Source organism: Cheilinus undulatus, linkage group 21 (genome assembly GCF_018320785.1).
Source record: "Cheilinus undulatus linkage group 21, ASM1832078v1, whole genome shotgun sequence".
Taxonomy (NCBI): domain Eukaryota; kingdom Metazoa; phylum Chordata; class Actinopteri; order Labriformes; family Labridae; genus Cheilinus; species Cheilinus undulatus.
This window is the reverse complement of record NC_054885.1, coordinates 37,255,241-37,271,957: the sequence shown is the minus strand read 5'-3', so window position 1 is coordinate 37,271,957 and position 16,717 is coordinate 37,255,241. Positions and strand designations below refer to the sequence as shown.

General features: G+C 41.1%; 1 protein-coding gene across 3 annotated transcripts in view; it reads left to right on the top strand.

Annotated features, from left to right (window-relative positions):
- The window catches only part of LOC121503695 (voltage-dependent T-type calcium channel subunit alpha-1I-like), a 176,231-nt gene that overhangs the window by 121,075 nt on the left and 38,439 nt on the right, over positions 1 to 16,717 (top strand). For all 3 annotated transcript variants that reach the window (XM_041778221.1, XM_041778220.1, XM_041778222.1), the window contains 4 exons: positions 2,355 to 2,425; positions 9,312 to 9,390; positions 11,724 to 11,845; positions 13,799 to 14,236. In XM_041778221.1, coding sequence (XP_041634155.1) covers positions 2,355 to 2,425; positions 9,312 to 9,390; positions 11,724 to 11,845; positions 13,799 to 14,236 — 710 coding nt within the window. The remainder of the gene's footprint in view (positions 1 to 2,354; positions 2,426 to 9,311; positions 9,391 to 11,723; positions 11,846 to 13,798; positions 14,237 to 16,717) is intronic.

Sequence of the window (16,717 nt, the reverse complement as noted above, 5' to 3'; positions counted from 1 at the left end):
TGCTCATGTATGGAAGAGCCTACTCACACTTGTCAAACTTTCTGGACTCTAGGCTAAAATACACCCAGGCATGGTAAGGATCGCCTAGTATGAGCACACCCTTCATCGAAATCCTCTGTGTTTTGTTTTTTTCTAGGATTTTCATCATCAGGCATTTTAGAATAATTTCAATTGGGACTTCAGTTTGTAAAATATTTTTTATATTGTTTCTTATTTAGAAATGAACTCTTACAGCTCACCAGTAACTGAGAAGCCCAGAAGAGAACTGCAGTGCATGCTTAGACGCACTGCCCTAAAGAATTTGCAACCATGCCCATAAAGCCTGGCAGTTGAGCACACTTTGTGCATGTATTGCCAGAAACATGTATTTCTTTAAAAAGAGGGGGGTTTTTTGGTCAAAAAAAAAGAGAGAGATTTTGTTCAAAAGTGAGTCATGCTTTGGTCCTACAGGTTCCATGGCTCATGGCTATAATCAAAAAGTTTATACAAGGAAACACCAGCAATTGACTCAGTGGAGCCAGAGTGGTTATAGATGGCATAAAATAGTACCTTTCTTACTACCTGTGGCAATCAGGCCTTTGTGACATAGTCGATATTGAACCAAGACTAATTTGTATGGAAAGGCTGCAATTTAGAGTTTTTGAATATTCCCTTATTTGCATGCATGCAAATTGCATGTTTTTTGCTTGGGGGAGCAGTTTGGTTGTTTTGTGGATTGGACTCTGCCCAGGTTAAGCACACCCAAGAATAGCTCTACTCTTTTGTAAATGTAGTTCTAACAGCACTACTCAACCCTGCTCAACCAAAGAGCCAAATTGTTGAAGAAATACCATTGCAAGAGCCACAATGTAAGTGGTAAAAAGTGGCAAAAATGTGTAAAAGCGGCAATAAAAATAAGTTAAAGGTGGCATAAAAGGTCAAAAAGCAGCAAAGAAGTAGCAAAAATGGGTAGAAGGGGCAAGGTGCACATAAAATGGCAAGAACTGGGTGAAAAAGTGAAAAAATGGGGGAAACTAAGGGCAGGAGGTGGCAAAAATAGGTGAAAGGTTACCAAAAAATAAATAAAAGGTGGCATAAATAATCAAAAAACAGCAAAAACATAGACAAAAATTGTGCATAAAAGTGACTTAAACAGGCGAGAAGACAAGAAAAATGGGCAAGAAGTAGTAAAGAATGGCAAACATGCTGAAAAGAGTGGCATTTAATGGCAACATGCAGCTTAAATGGACAAAAAGTGACAAAAAATGGCAACCAATGAAAAAAATTGCAAATAGCAAAAAGTGGGATGAAAGATGCAAAAAAACGGGATAAAAGTAGTAAAAATGGGCTAAAATTGGCAAAACACATGGCTAAAGTGGGCTCAAAGCTTTAAAAATTTATTTTGTGACAAAGAAAACTGAAGAATTGGCAAAAATTACAAAAAAGGGCAATGGAAATATACAGAAAAAAAAGACAAATAAAGCCAGCTTTAGAAGTGTGGGAAACAGATTGATTAATGTGACTTGCAATGGATGGTTTCTGAGGTCAAGGTTTCTCTTTTTTAAATTTTTTTGAGGAAATAATATTTAAAATGAAGACATTAATGCACCACAAATCATCGCAAAAGAGCCACATGTTGAGTATCACTGCTATTACAGTTCCAGCATAAACCTACGTGATCGGGTTCCCAAAGATGCTGTTATACCAAAGATGCTTATATATTAAACAATAGATTATCTTGCCTCTCAGATGAGGTTTAGTTGCAGCCAAAGCAGCATGAAATAACTAAAAATGCACTTTTTCTTGGTTTTGAGAGTGGTAAAAATAAGCAAGATTCCTTAATAGTTGAAAAATGCCACTTATGGAATAGCACACTATATGAATATTATAAACGTCATTATTGTAAGTCACACAATACTGCCCATTAAAATAAAGCAGTCGAGAAAATGTGTGGCTGGTGGATTTTCACATCCACCAGCCACAGCAGCAGGTCGGTAAAAAAGTGAATTTCCAACCCTGATACAAACACTTGGTCTAAGGTCTTTTCCTATTAATGATTTCCTGTTATTATTTTTACAGGTCAGTTATCTGCAGCAAAGCAGCACATGTATAAAAGTCTGTTTTTGTGTCGACAACTGTTCATGTGTATATGGGAGAGTGTCTGTCTGTGTGTGCATGTGCATGCCAGTGCGTGTGTTTCACAGGGTTTAAATTAAGAAGTGACCTTTCCACAGTTTAATGTTTCCCATTTAGTCCTTAATTGAACCTGAGGGATTTTCCGCTAAATGGCCACACTTAAGATCTCTCTCTCGCTCTCTCTCTCTCTCTCTCTCTCTCTCTCTCTCTCTCTCTCTCTCTCTCTCCCCCACACACAGTGCTGAAGCTGCTGAAGATGGCAACAGGAATGAGAGCCCTTCTGGATACGGTGGTTCAAGCCCTGCCTCAGGTCTGCACACACTGTTTCTCTCTCTTTTTAAACCTCATAGTAAAACACTCCAGTCCCCTACAGAGAGCTGACCATCTTAGCCAGAATAGTAACCTGCTGGCCATCCCATCTCATCCACCATCTCTTTCTCTGCTGGCCTGTAGGGAGCTCTGATAGAGATGAGTCATTTATGCCACACACTGGTAGACTGGCACAAGCGTGTCTGTGCGCACACAGGCTTTGTCTTGTTTTCACTTTCAGCACCACGGAGAGCACCCAGACTCCCGCTGCGACCACAGTGTGTTAGAAACAGTGGGGGATTCTTCAAGCTGTCTATGCTTCAGTTAGTGGTGAATGTCGACAGAGTCAGGTGGTTTCTAAGCCAACCTGATGTCAGATTTATTCCAGAGCATTTAAGGTGAATTACCCAGGGAAACTGGTTACAATATTTAATAAAATGTACAAAGTTTGGCATATATATGAGAGCACAAATGAAGAGAGAAAGAACCGCAGTGCCGTGAAAAAGTATTTGCCCCTTTCTGATTCCTGATTTTTATGCATATTTATCACACTTAAATGTTTCGGATCATCAAACCATTCTTATATTTCACAAAGACAACCCGCGTAAATCTAAAATGCAGTGTCTGAATGATTATTTAACTTTTTTTAGACCCCCCCCCCCAAAAAAAAAAAAAAAAGTTAAATAATCATTCAGACAACCCAAGTAAATCTAAAATGCAGTGTCTGAATGATTATTTAACTTTTTTTTTTTTTGGGGGGGGGGGGGGTCTAAACCTATCTAGCCCTGTGTGAAAAAGTAACTGGCCCCCTTGTTGAATCATGAGTTAACTGTGATTAACCACAATTCTTGGAAAGCTGAGTTCAGTTTCACTGGCCACACCCAGGCCTGATTACCGCCAGATTTGTTGAATCAAGAAATGAGTTAAATAGAAGCTGTCAGAAAAAGTGAAGAAGGCTACAAGATCTCAGAAAGAAACGCATCATGCCACGATCCAAAGAAATTCAAGAACAAATGAGAAACAAAGTAGTTAACATCTATCAGTCTAGAAAAGGTTACAAAGACATTTCCAAGGCTTTAGGACTCCAGAGAACCACAGTCAGAGCCATTGTCAACAAACGGAGAAAACTGGGAACAGTGGTGAACCTTCACAGGAGTGGTCAGCCAACCAAATTGACTCCAAGAGTGCAACGACAACTCATCCAGGAGGTCACAAAAGAACCCAGAACGACATCCAAAGACCTGCAGGCCTCACTGGCCTCAGTTAATGTCAGAGTTCATGACTCAACCATAAGAAAGACACTAGGCAAAAATGGCATCATGGGAGAGTTCCAAGGCCAAAACCACTGCTGACAAAAAGAACACAAAGGCTTGTCTCATATCTACCAAGAAACATCTTGATGATCCCCAAGGAGATGTTCTGGAGAAACATTATGTGGACTGACGAGACAAAAGTTGAACTTCCTGAAAGGTGTGCAGCCCGTTACATATGGAGTAAAAATAACACAGCATTTGATAAAAAGAACATCGTGCCAACAGTCAAACATGGTGGTGGCAGTGTGACCGTCTGTGGCTGCTTTGCTGCTTCAGGACCTGGACCACTTACTGTGATTGATGGAACAATGAATTCTGCTGTCTACCAGAAAATCTTGAAGGCCAACATCCGGCCATCAGTTCATGACCTCAAGCTCAAGCACTCTTAGGTTATGCAGCAGCACACAGCAGAGACATACCAGCAAGTCCACCTCTGAATGGCTCAAGATTAAGGTTTTGGAGTGGCCCAGTCAGGGTCCAGACTTATATCCAATTGATATGCTGTGGTGTGACCTTAAACGGGCAGTTCATGCTGGAAATCCTTCCAATACGGCTGAGTTAAAACAATTCTGCAAAGAAGAGTGGACCAAAATTCCTTCACAGCGATGAGAAAGACTCATCACCAGTTATCACAAACGCTTGATTTCAGTTAATGCTGCCAAGGGTGGAACAACCAGTTATTAGGTTCAAGGAGCAATTACTTTTTCACGCAGGGCCAGAAAGGTTTGGATTTTTTTCCCCCGATTAGAAAATTAAATAATCATTCAGACACTGTATTTTGTATTTACTTGGGTTGTCTTTGTGAAATATAAGAATTGGTTTGATGATCCGAAACATTTAAGTGTGATAAATATGCATAAAAATCAGGAATCAGAAAGGGGCAAATACTTTTTCACGGCACTGTAACTCCTAATCAGGGTGAGTTTAGTCAAATATCATGAAAAATGCTTAACAGTGACCTTTAGAATGAGTAAGATAAGATGATGACTGATTAGGAAAAGATCTTTGATAATAAAAACTCAAAAGTGGGTTTAATTTCTGTTACAGAATTAAGATGAGACTAAGTATAGTTTTTCTGGACTGTTCACAATGCCAATTATAATATAAACAGAGGGGAGGTGAATAAGAAGCATGTGTTTCTTTTTGTGTGATTATTCCTGTGTAAAGCAGTGAAACAGAGAGAACATGAGCTGTTAGGGTAGGTGGAATCTGTAGCTCTTTTCAGGATACTACAATAGGAATCAATGTGATCAAGCCGATTTGGTCAATGCATGCCATTTAGACACACTGTAAGGCATCAAAAGCTGCTGAAATCTGCTCTTTCTCATTTATGTTTTCTGTGGATGACTTAAATTGAAGCAGGGTTATTCTCTGCCATCGACTGAGTGCCATCTTGCCCCTAGCTTGCCCAATTCATCTTTGCGATGGTGAAGTCAGATTTCCTTTTTCAAATGTCTCTGCTAACAGCTTCATGAAACGTATTACTAACAATGGCTGCTATTTCAGCCACAGACTTCAAGTAGCCTCTATTTTCCCATAAACTCTTACAAGGAAAGGTATATCTCTCAGTGTTTCATGCTGTATGCAGACAGGCCCATAGTGATCCATGGACCATTAAGACTAAGATGAAGTAAATAGAAGGAAGCAGGTGGTGTGGAGAGAGCAGCAGAGGTGAGCTTGAACAGATTTCTTGTCTTTCTTTTCTATTGATCCTGCTCTCATTAACACTAAGCCCTTTGCTCTATCCCAAGGGCACCAGGGGAGGTAATTAAAACCAGGGCTAATTAAACAGTTCCAGGAGGTCTCACTCTCCATGTGCATGGCTGTGAGTGCATACTGCTGAAAGAGTCAGATTGAAAGTGTTACACCTGGTGAGAGAATAACCCGAGGTGATATTACACTTTATTTCTCATTGAAAATAAAATGGCAAGCTGCCGACATTTCTTTATTACATCACGCTGGATATTCAGAACTGTATTGGCATTTTAACAAAGGCGTAATACAAGTGAACAAAGGAAGCATGGATGGCACACAGGTTGAGTTATATTTCCAGACTTAAACATGATGAGAATGCAGTTAATGCACTTGATAGGAGAAATGATCTATATAACATAGGAAGTATGTGCTCATTAAGTGGGTGTTAAGAGCTTGGATGCCCAGATTGATGATCATTATCGTAAAGTTTTCATACGAAATATTTGATCTGTAAATTGGAATCAATGCTTCAAGTCATGGATCACTTAAGCTGATCACCTGTGGGTTAATGCTCTGTGTCTGCAGCAGGAAGGAGCTTTACCTCTCTACTGTAGTGTAATTATGTAGGATAACTGCAGGCCAATAAGTGTTAAGCACTATGAACCAAACTGAACTCCTGAATCCAAACCTGAATTCTTAGCTCTGTAGATAAAATAGCGTTTAAAGTCAGAAAACTGATTATTAAGCCTGGTTCACTCCATGCAATAGTTGATGCTGCTGTGGATCTGAATCCATCCATCTGACCAAAGCCAGCAGAGGCCTGATTATCTGATGGATCTAAAGATCATCTTGACATAGTTCCCTGTAGTGTTTGTTGGGTAAAGAGTGATCTTTTCCCTCTGATCTGCTCAGAAGTTGCTTAGGACGATCATGAATCCTACTGTGCGTTGTGAACACCCAGAACAACTGAGCAGGATAGTTTCAGAGCAACAGCTAATTAAATAGTCTAGTTTTTGAGTCATGAGATTTGGTGCTGGGTTGAGTGGGAGACTGGTTGTCGTAATCATAATCTGTTAGCGTGTGGTGTTGCATGCCACATAGGAAATGGTTATTAATGTTGTGGTTTTTTGTTATTGGCATGTGTGGGGTCTTTAATAGTTTCAAATCTGTTGAGTTTAACAATCTTTTAGTGTGTGCAAGCCAAATCAGATAGATTAGCCAGATTCCATGTCTGTCATCAGGCATATCCATCTTGCAAAGCTCCAATCTGAAATGATTGCACCAGGTCTGAGAAAAGACCCAACTAATCAGCATCATTTGAGGAGAACGAGGTCGTAGCTAAGGGTGAGGTTTAGTTTAGAACAGCACTGAAAGCTCTTCATGGCTGAAATTATATTTTCACTCTTCTCTGGACATGCTCCAGCGTAAGTTTGTGATAGTTACAGACGAGGTTTAGTTCTACTGTAACGGCTGCTGGTGTAGCTTTAGCTCAGATGTAGCTTCAGTGGCAGTTTTATCAAACATGGACAGCATTTCTATACTGAAAGAGGAGCAAAGAAGCACAATGAAAGCATTTCCTGGCAGAGAAGATGTTTTTGCACTTCTCTCCACCTACTTAACCTTGCAAAGCAGATGGATATGCCCATTACCATGTTTCTCACTGGCAAATCCATCTTGCAAAGCTCCCGTCTGTACCATTTGGGTGATGTAAGCAAGCAGCAACAAGAGGCCGGTGCAATTATGGCAGAAGAGATTAGGATGGATGCTGCTAAGGTGCCATTTTTTTTCAGAACTTGACGACATTTCTTCGTTAAAAGAAAAACAAAGAACAGCAGTGACTTGTTTTCTTTTCAAAAAGGTTCAGGTTAGGCTGCCACCTGTTGGACATTTCAGTAGACTGCAAAGTTAAGTTGACTGACCAAAAAGTGCTAAATCAGGACACTAAATATGATCAGTTTAACTTTGTTACTGGTGTATACTGACCCTCTAGATAAAGATGGGCAATTGGCAAATAGTGCTGCATGAACAGACCAGTGGCCAGTGTTTATCTGTTGTGGGTTTACCTCTGGTAACAGGCATAACTAACAGCTGAATCAGTTCAGAAATGTTTTACTGAGCAGAAGAAGCCATCCGTTGGACAAACTCTGATCTGCTTTCATTCTACAATACGAGAGAACATGTTGGCATTGCAGGAGCGTTAGACCTAAAGAAGAAAAGGAAAAATAAACACAGATATCAGTAATTAGCTAAAATGTTCTCAGCAGCAAAAACATAATTTGGTCGCTCATATTTACAAGGAGACTGAATTTTCAAAGCTCCTTCACAGAGCTGCAGTAAGACGCAGACGTTGTACCGACAAGCGTCCTCCATTATCTCCTCCTCCCCGACTGATACAGAATGGCTGCTGCATGCTGTTCGCTAACACTAATAGCCAATATCATGTTGGTACTAAAGGCCAGCCAGTTGTTTAATCTCTTCTCCGGGACTGAGTGAGAAGCCTCTTGAATGTTATTAAACAGATGTGGACACTGCATGAGATGCCAGTTTTGCTTGGTCAGACTTCGGAGCTTCCCTCTGTGATACTGGCTGTATTTAGCTTTTATGAAAATGCTGCTATCTTTCTTTTCAAATTAAATCATCAAAATAAGAAAATGGTTGGACAAATTCTGCAGAAATAATTTAAAAGAAATAAAGATCCTCATGCTGCTTTTCATCCAGTAAATGGGGAGGTTATTGTTATCTGAGAAGAACACAGAATCAGGCTCCTCCTAATTAGATTTTTATTTCTCAAAAGTGTTTTTCTCCTGATCCTAAGTCCAACAAAGACACTAGCCATTATGAAGCACAGATTGTTAAGTACACCAGGCTGTTAAGCACTTACTTGGATGTGCTCTTGAAGCAAACCCCTGGACAGTCGCATACAGAATGATTGTAGCTCTTCATATGAAAGGTTTAATGGCAATTACCTCCACTGATCCAAATCTACAGGGACTCATGAGACTTGACTGGAGCTGATGAGGCATATTCATTTACATTAAAGTAAACCTTATGACATAGACCCTAATAAACATAAACATTCGGAGATGTTCTGCCTTTTTTCAACATTCATACTTGGCAGCATTAAAATGTTTTCAATGGAATGATATCACTGGGTTTTTGCAGACTTTCTCCTTCAAGTTGTTCCTGTGCCGTTTCTTTTTCAAAGGAGAGAAGAAGACACAAACAAACATATTAAAATCCAGAGAATTAAAGAAGCACTTCTAATGGATGTGCTTTTTCTTTTGCTTGAGACGGCTCTGCTCTGAAATCTAATTGTAGTCCAATCTTACGGTGCCCAAATTCAATCACCATCTCAGTCGTTTGACTCAGCCCCTTTTTACCAAGAGCTTTTTCTCAAACTCAGGCAATATCAACAAAAACATTCAGGATTTTTGTCTGCAGCCAGGCACTTTTATAGGCTGACCAAAGCTTTTTTTGACTGGGAATAGAAGCCTTAGCCATGAGTATTGCAACATCAATTCTTTATAGAGTTTATTTACATTTCTGTATCTGTGTTCAACTTTAAGAGCAATCTCTGCCACTGTCAGATAGCAGGGTGCTCAGGCCCCGAAGCACCCTTGGAATTGGCCCCTATGGCTGCAACCATACAACTTAAGATACTGTAACATGTTTGGCTATTTGTATAGATATGGATAAGGTGTGCCTTGGGCAAAAGAAGGTTGAAAACCACTGCTCTAAACATATGTGATTAGTCGAAGGATGGATCATAGGGGTGTAGAACCTTGGTAGGACTTAAATTTTGCTTTGCCTGTTTGAATTCTGCTCAAATGTTTCTATAATGGTCATGTGACCAAGTTCTCCTGTCTGTTTGTGTTACAGGTGGGTAACCTGGGCCTGCTCTTCATGCTGCTGTTTTTCATCTACGCCGCCTTAGGAGTAGAGCTTTTTGGAGAACTTGGTGAGTGTACGCTACTTCTCTGGGAAACTGTCTCTGTCTGATTGTCCAGTATGGTTCTTGTTGTCCTTTAGAGATGAGGTCAGGGCAAAACACATCCACATTAAACAGTTTGATTCATCCTTTAATTGCTTTTACAGAGAAGCAGTCATATTTTTCCAGATGTAGTTGAAGAGACACTTGCTAATAGATGTTTACTAATGGTATTGGCTGGCTACACACTAGATGATTGTAATTTTTCATACATTCTGTGTAATTAACACCAAATACTTTAAGCTGAATCACATTAATTCTCTGATCATATAATCTGCATGTTATCATGTAATTGCCTCTTATAGCACATTTTAGCTGAACCGCAGTATCTCCTAAAGGTGATTATATACTCATCAGTGCACAGCACCATAGACACACTTCCAGTGTGTAAGGCTGCTCGCCTTTGTTCGGAGCATAACCACAGCACTGCAGAGTACAGAGCAGCCAGTGTATGTGGAAATAGTGGGTAAAAGTAGCTGCCATAATTAACACTGTCCTGCAGTCACATCATCTAAACCAAAAGGCTCTTGAGCAACATGTGGCTCTTTTGTGATGATTTGTGGCTCTTTTATGTCTTCATTTGAAATATTACTTCCCAAGAAAACTTTAAAAAAAAAAAAGGAAAGTTTGAGCTCAGAAATGACCTATTTCATGTCACATTAATCAGTTTGGCAGTAGGCTTAAATGGTCAAACTTTATTTTTTGTCTGTATATTTCTGTTGTCCCTATTTTTAATTTTTCGCCCCTATTAATTGCCCCAATTTATTTGCTACTTTTTACCCATTTTTGCCTTTTTTTTGGCTGTTTGCAAATTTCCCCCCCTTTTGAGCCATTTTTGCCACTTTTTGCCCATTTAAGCTGCCCTTTGCAATAAAATGCCCCCCCATTTGCCACTCTTTCCTGCTTTTTGCCCATTTTAGTCAATTTTCACTCATTTTCTGTCACTTCTTACCCATTCTTTGCTACTTTTAGACAATGTTTGCCCCTTTTCACCCTTTTTTTGCCACTTTGACAATTTTTGCACCCTTTGACTTATTTTTATTGCCACTTTAACCAAATTTGCCACTTTTCACCCAGTTTTTGCCATTTTATGCCTATTGTGCCCCTTTTACCCATTTTTTGCCACTTTTCTGACCATTGTTGCTAACAATAACTTATTTAAATTGCCACTTTAACCCATTTTTGCCACTTTTCACCCATGTTTTGCCACTTTTCACCCATGTTTTGCCACATTTTGACCACTGTTGCAACATTTCAGGTATTTCATTGCCACTTTAACCCATTTTTGCCACTTCTCACCACTCAGATGCAGCTCTTGTGAAGGTATTTTTCAACAGCTTGGCTCTTTGGTTGAGTAGCATTGAGTAACACTGAGCTAAACCATGCCTATAGCTACAGACTCATTTCTTCAAATGATGCAGATTTCTCTGGTCATTTTCTGACTAGGAATAAGTGAATCAGCTTGAAGCTTTCCAGATGGATCAGTCAATTTCCAGTCTGTTTGCTTTGCTAGGTTAGCTATGATTTGAGCAGGAGAAATAAAATATTAATTTTGGCACCACATCCTTGAGGATTATTTAGACAATAATGTGTTAAAATGGCCTTAAATCTGGTCATGCCACTCTTTTTTAAGCCTAAAGTTGTGCCTAAAATCATCACTGTGTTGCCAACCTGAGGTGATTTGTCTATTTTCTTTCTTTCATAGTGAGCTCGACTTATATTGACATGATCATTTAAAACCTGTGCATTTCCTCTGCATCCTTTATTCCTCTCTATCAGCTCTCTCTCTGGCAGTCAGACAACCATTAGGGAACCAGCCCACACAAGTGTTCTGAAACATAAGCACTGTCCTAAAATATCCGCATTGAAGTTGGTAGTTCTATCTCACTAACTGTCACATATCCCTTGTGTGCCGTTGCTGCAGCCAGTGGCAGCGTTGCTTACTATTGGAGGAAGGATTAGTGGAAAAAGCATGTGTCTCTTTCTTGAGGCTATTCCAGAGATTATCTTGGGATAGAAGCTCAAAGACAAATAGTGTTTGGTCACACTGCTACTGATTTAAAACAGACTGCTTGTTTGGACAGTCATCCAGCTTAGCCACAGGAATGACGCAGGCTGCTGCTGCTGTTTTGGGGAGTAATGACATGTTAAGTGTTCAAATTGTCTTTTTTCTATTGTTATCCCCGCTTCATCCCTGCTCCATTTTCTCTGTCTGTCTATCCTCTCATCTCCTTTTTATCTGTGACCCGATAACTTCTTTTCCTCCTCCATCCTCCCCCATACTTCATATTCTCACTCCTCAGTTTGCAATGAAGACTACCCATGTGAGGGTATGAGTCGTCACGCTACTTTTGAGAACTTTGGCATGGCCTTCCTTACTTTGTTTCAAGTCTCCACGGGCGACAACTGGAATGGCATAATGAAGGTACAAGTTTTACTTTGAAAAGATTAGCTACTGAAAAAAGGAAATACCTTGCTCAGGATTGGCTGCATAGTTTTTCCTAGTGATGAGCAAGGAAGTTACCCTGCCTCATTGCACAAACGCACAAACTAAAAAACAATTTCAGCACACAACCAGAGCCAGCAGCATTTATCACCAGTCCTTGGCTCACCTAGGCTGCGAGGAGAAAAGAGATTATTCCGGAGCGTGTCGGGCGTGGACCATTAAACACACACTGGATACAGGCAAAGTGGATCGTGGCGAGCTATGAAGTAAACCAGCGGGCCACAGATGCTACCTTGCTGAGTAAATCTCACTCATTTTAGCTGTCAAATTACTTCCTGGGCTGTGAGAGGGGTAGATCCGCCTCGGTTAGTGAGAGGCAGGTGAGGCGGGTTGGTAATTAGTCGTGGAGTGACGATACAGCAGGAGGGAGGGAAATAATGAGGGTGAGGAGATAAGTAACAGGGCATTGGGAGGAAAAGGAAACAGCAGTGAAATGTAATAAGGGGGTGAAAAAACTGACCTGGGATTATGAGTTCTCCCCTTTAGAGGGAAAATTACAGAAGAAATGATAACAGAGGGAGGCAGAAAAGCAAAAGTGAAAGTGGTAAAGATGGTCTGAAAGAGAAAGGTGGAATAATATGGCTGTCAGAGTAAGCACACTGATTGTGATGCGGTAAATTAATGCTTTACAAGCGAAACAATATGCATCCTATTTTGTAGCTCTATGCACGCTGTAGTTCAGCCAGATGATACTCACTGTTAACCTGGCATGGCAGATGGATTTGCATGCATTCATCTGGTAAACCTTCCATAGACAGCGTTCGGGAAAAGGCAGAGCCTTTGAAAAAAAATGTCGGTGGGTGATTGGATGAATGTTCTGTCTGTCACATTTTAACAGACCAATCAGAACAACAAAACACGTGACATAGCTGCTACCAAGGTGCACCGCTATCAAGGAGTAAACTCCATAGAGAGCTGCTAGTATATAACACAAATCGTTTTCTTTTAATAAAGAAATGTTCTCAAGTTCTGACAAAACTGGCACTTTAGCAGCATCCACGCTAATCTATTCTGCCATAATTACACCGGCCTCTTGTTGCTGCTTGCTTACATCATGACTCTGCTGCACTCAAAAGTACTGCCCCTAGACACTGATTGGTCCTGTCACTTTCTAACCTGGCCCAAGCAGTTCACATGGATTCAGCAGTGAGAAACACAGAAACGGGTGAATCCATCTGCTTTGCAAGGTTAAATAAAATGCATTTCACTGACTTAAACTAATTCCCAAATCAAGACACTGTTAAGAATTGCTTCACATAAGTAAATATGCTTTCAGAAACTTGCTCTGAAATGCTGTTATTACATTTTGAACATGCAATCGAAAATGTGGTCTATCGTGGAATATTCAATCATTTGACAGCCCTTAGAAAACTTAAGTGCACCTCCATGAATGGGAAAGGATCAAATTCAGAAAAAGAAGAATGTTTGAAGATGCACAGTGTGTAAATGTCAAATTAGGCAGAAAAGACCAGCTTCAGCTCACGGGGCTAAAATTGTTATGTGAGGTCAGAGACTAAGGGAAAAATGTCTACTTCCTCCAGAAAACACTCGTCTCTTTGTTTTTTCTGCCACAGCTAAACTTCACTCTAGTAACTGGAGTGGAAAAAGGCAGAGAAGAAAAATACTCCTGATGTTTTTTGCATGAAAGGAAAACAATGAAGTGAACGATAATTTTTACAAGTTGTCATGAATACAAAGAGCCTTGTTAACATAAACTAGATGCATTTATTTTCCACCTAAAAAGTTCACACAGTTTTTTCAGCTCTCTGAAATAAACTCGGAAAAGATTATTGTTACAAGCTGGACTCTGTCAAACTCCCGCCTCCTCTCCTTCCCTGACCTTTTCCTCTCTTCTCCTCTTCACGGCACCAGGACACATTGCGGGAGTGTCCACCAGACCACGGCACCGATGTGGACTACGCCTGCAATCCAAGCCTTCAGTTTATCTCGCCCATGTACTTTGTCTCCTTCGTGCTCACCGCCCAGTTCGTGCTCATCAATGTGGTGGTGGCCGTGCTGATGAAGCACCTGGACGACTCCAACAAGGAGGCCCAAGAGGAGGCGGAGATGGATGCAGAAATTGAGCTGGAGCTGGCCCAGGGCACCCTCTGTTGCATGGGCGCCCCCGGCTGCGGGGGTGTGAAGCCAGAGAAAGGACTGGTCGTTGCTGGATCGGGGCCTGGAGGCCCAGCGGGGGGGAAGGACAGAGGAGACAAGGAGGAAGGAGTGAGGAAGATTCGACATGGCGCAGCCACCGCTCACCCAGGGGGGTACAATTCGCGTGAATCCAGTCTGTACTCACCAGCACAAGTGAGTATGTTTATCAGTGTTTGTGAGAGACAGTGTGCAAGTTTTCTTATGTTTGCTTCCTCGTTGTGTGAAAAGATGTTCCTTTTTTGTGGTGTATATGTTTGTGTTCGCAAGAAGGGATGTCTCCTGCAGATATGCTGGATACTGATGAGAATAAAAGGCTGATTTTATATATTTGCGTCAACTTTGCAAAAACCAAATCACTTACCGTTTAGATCCCTTACAGATCCATGTATTTGTTTTCAGCTGTAGCTCAGCTGTAGAGCTCTGGTGCAGGCCTTCTAAGCAGTGGAGCCCTTCTGTGAGGTAATTAAGTGTTAGCAAGTAAAACCACAGAGTTAAAATGGCCAAAATCCATCCATTCATCCTTTTTTATTTTGCTCATTTTGGGCTGGGTCACGGTAGCAAAAGGCTTAGAAAGTTGCCCCTGACATCCCTCTCTCCAGCAACATTTTCAGCTCCTCTGTGGGGATCCTGAGGCATTCCCTGGCCAGAAGGGATATGTAATCCCTCTGGCAAGCTCTGGGTCTACAGCAGGGGCTCCTCACAGTTGGAAGACCCCCACAGGGAGGTGGCCAAAGGGGATCCTGATCAGATGCCCAAACTACTCTGACTGGTTCCTTAAAGAAGCTAAGGCTCTACCCTGAGCTTCCTCCTGATGTCTGAGCTCCTTTCCCTATCTCTTAGTCCAGGCACCCTTTGGAGGGCAATAATTTCAGTCACTTGTATCCCCGATCTCTTCCTTTGGTTACTACCCAAAGCCTACAATCATAGGCAAAGGAATGTAGATCAGGTAAATCAAAAGCTTTCCCTCTTCACCACAACTGCCTGACTGCTGATGCTGCACTAATCCCACAACTCATTTAACCCTTACTTGTGAACAAGATCCCCCCAGGATACTTGAACTCTGCACTTCTTATATTTATCCATCCTTTGTTTTGGCACGGAGAATCCACTGTGACTAAGGTTTCTTTGTGAGGGATGCCCTGCAGCGAAACAAAAAAAGAAAGAACAGACAAATATAGATAGAATGAATAAAAATACACTTACAGACAAACACTCATAATTGCAGACCCATGCCCCAGTTAATGGGTCACATTTTAAAACAGTTGCAATCACTTTCTACAAGTAGTTCAGACAAAAGCTCTTTAAAGACATTGTATGATACTAGAGAGGAAATAGCCATCATTTGGGAGTTTTTACATGTGCTGCAACACTGAAGGCAGTCTACCCCATTCAGTCCGAAATGTTGGTGTTTTTAAATCGACCCAGTTCTGAGTCTTTGCTGCACAGGTTGAGATGTTTATAGACAGGAGGGAAGTCAGGTAAGGAGGGAGTTTACCAATGAGTGCCCTATAAATGAACAGAATACTGTGTTGTGTCCTATGTTGTTCCAGTGAGGGCCATCCAACAGAGTGGTACAAGTCACAATGATGAATACAAAATCTGTCACTGGTGATAAAGAGCACTGTCCTGCTGTTTCAGACTGGCAGTGTGGGGCGCATTTGGTCGCATGTCAACAAGCATGAAACCAGAAAATCAAGGTCTTGCCTTTTTTTTTCCATGCACCACGCAAAGTTATCGGTCAAAATAGAAAAATGACAGAGAACCATACTGACCTTCATGTATGAAATATGCATGTCCACAGTGGTAGAATATGTCTGTAATCTGTTTCTTGAGGACCGTGATGATGGTCACAAGATAAAATGTGTCTGTTTAGCAAAGTCTGTAACCTTCTTCTGTTTCTTTCACCAGCACAGTATGTTGCAGAAAAGATAACAAAAACCAACAGTGTGTGAGTTTTAGATCATCCAAACTTTGTTGCAGTCGATTGAAATCATTTTGCAGTTGCAAAGAGCATTATTGTACAAAGATTTATAGGTATATAAAATCATATCGTCAGCATACAGACGTATTTTACAGTTTTTTCTTGTTTCAGTAATGTCACTGATATAAAACAGAAGTGGTCCTGCTTGAGGTAGGCACTCACTCCCCACCTAGAGGGAGTCATCTATCATTTTCCAGTCAGAAAATGGTAGACCTGCTGTCAGGGCATTAACCTCTGGTAGGGTCTCCTAAGGCAAATCAGACCCAAGGGAAGGTCCAGATAAAGAGTGATTCAAAAACCTCTGTGGATGGGTATATTGTATACCAGGCTTTAGGCAAAGGCAGTTGCCTCAGCGGACTAATTCCCTGTGGTGTAGGTGGGTAGGATAAGATTGGGAAGAATATAGGGATGTAGGCTGGATGGAAGATTGGAGCTTGGCACAACTTCTACGTCACTGTTAATGCTGCATCAATCTGTCTTTCAATGTTATAAACCAACCAAGCCTGCACCTGAGGCAAAGACTCAGTCCCTACCTGTAGGGTTTTCTGGCAGGGAACCTTTGGCCCCAGACTTGGAGATGCTAAACCTTTCTTCAATTCATTTCACAATGAAACCAACCTAGTGCCTGCTGGAGGTTTCAGCCAAATAGAATC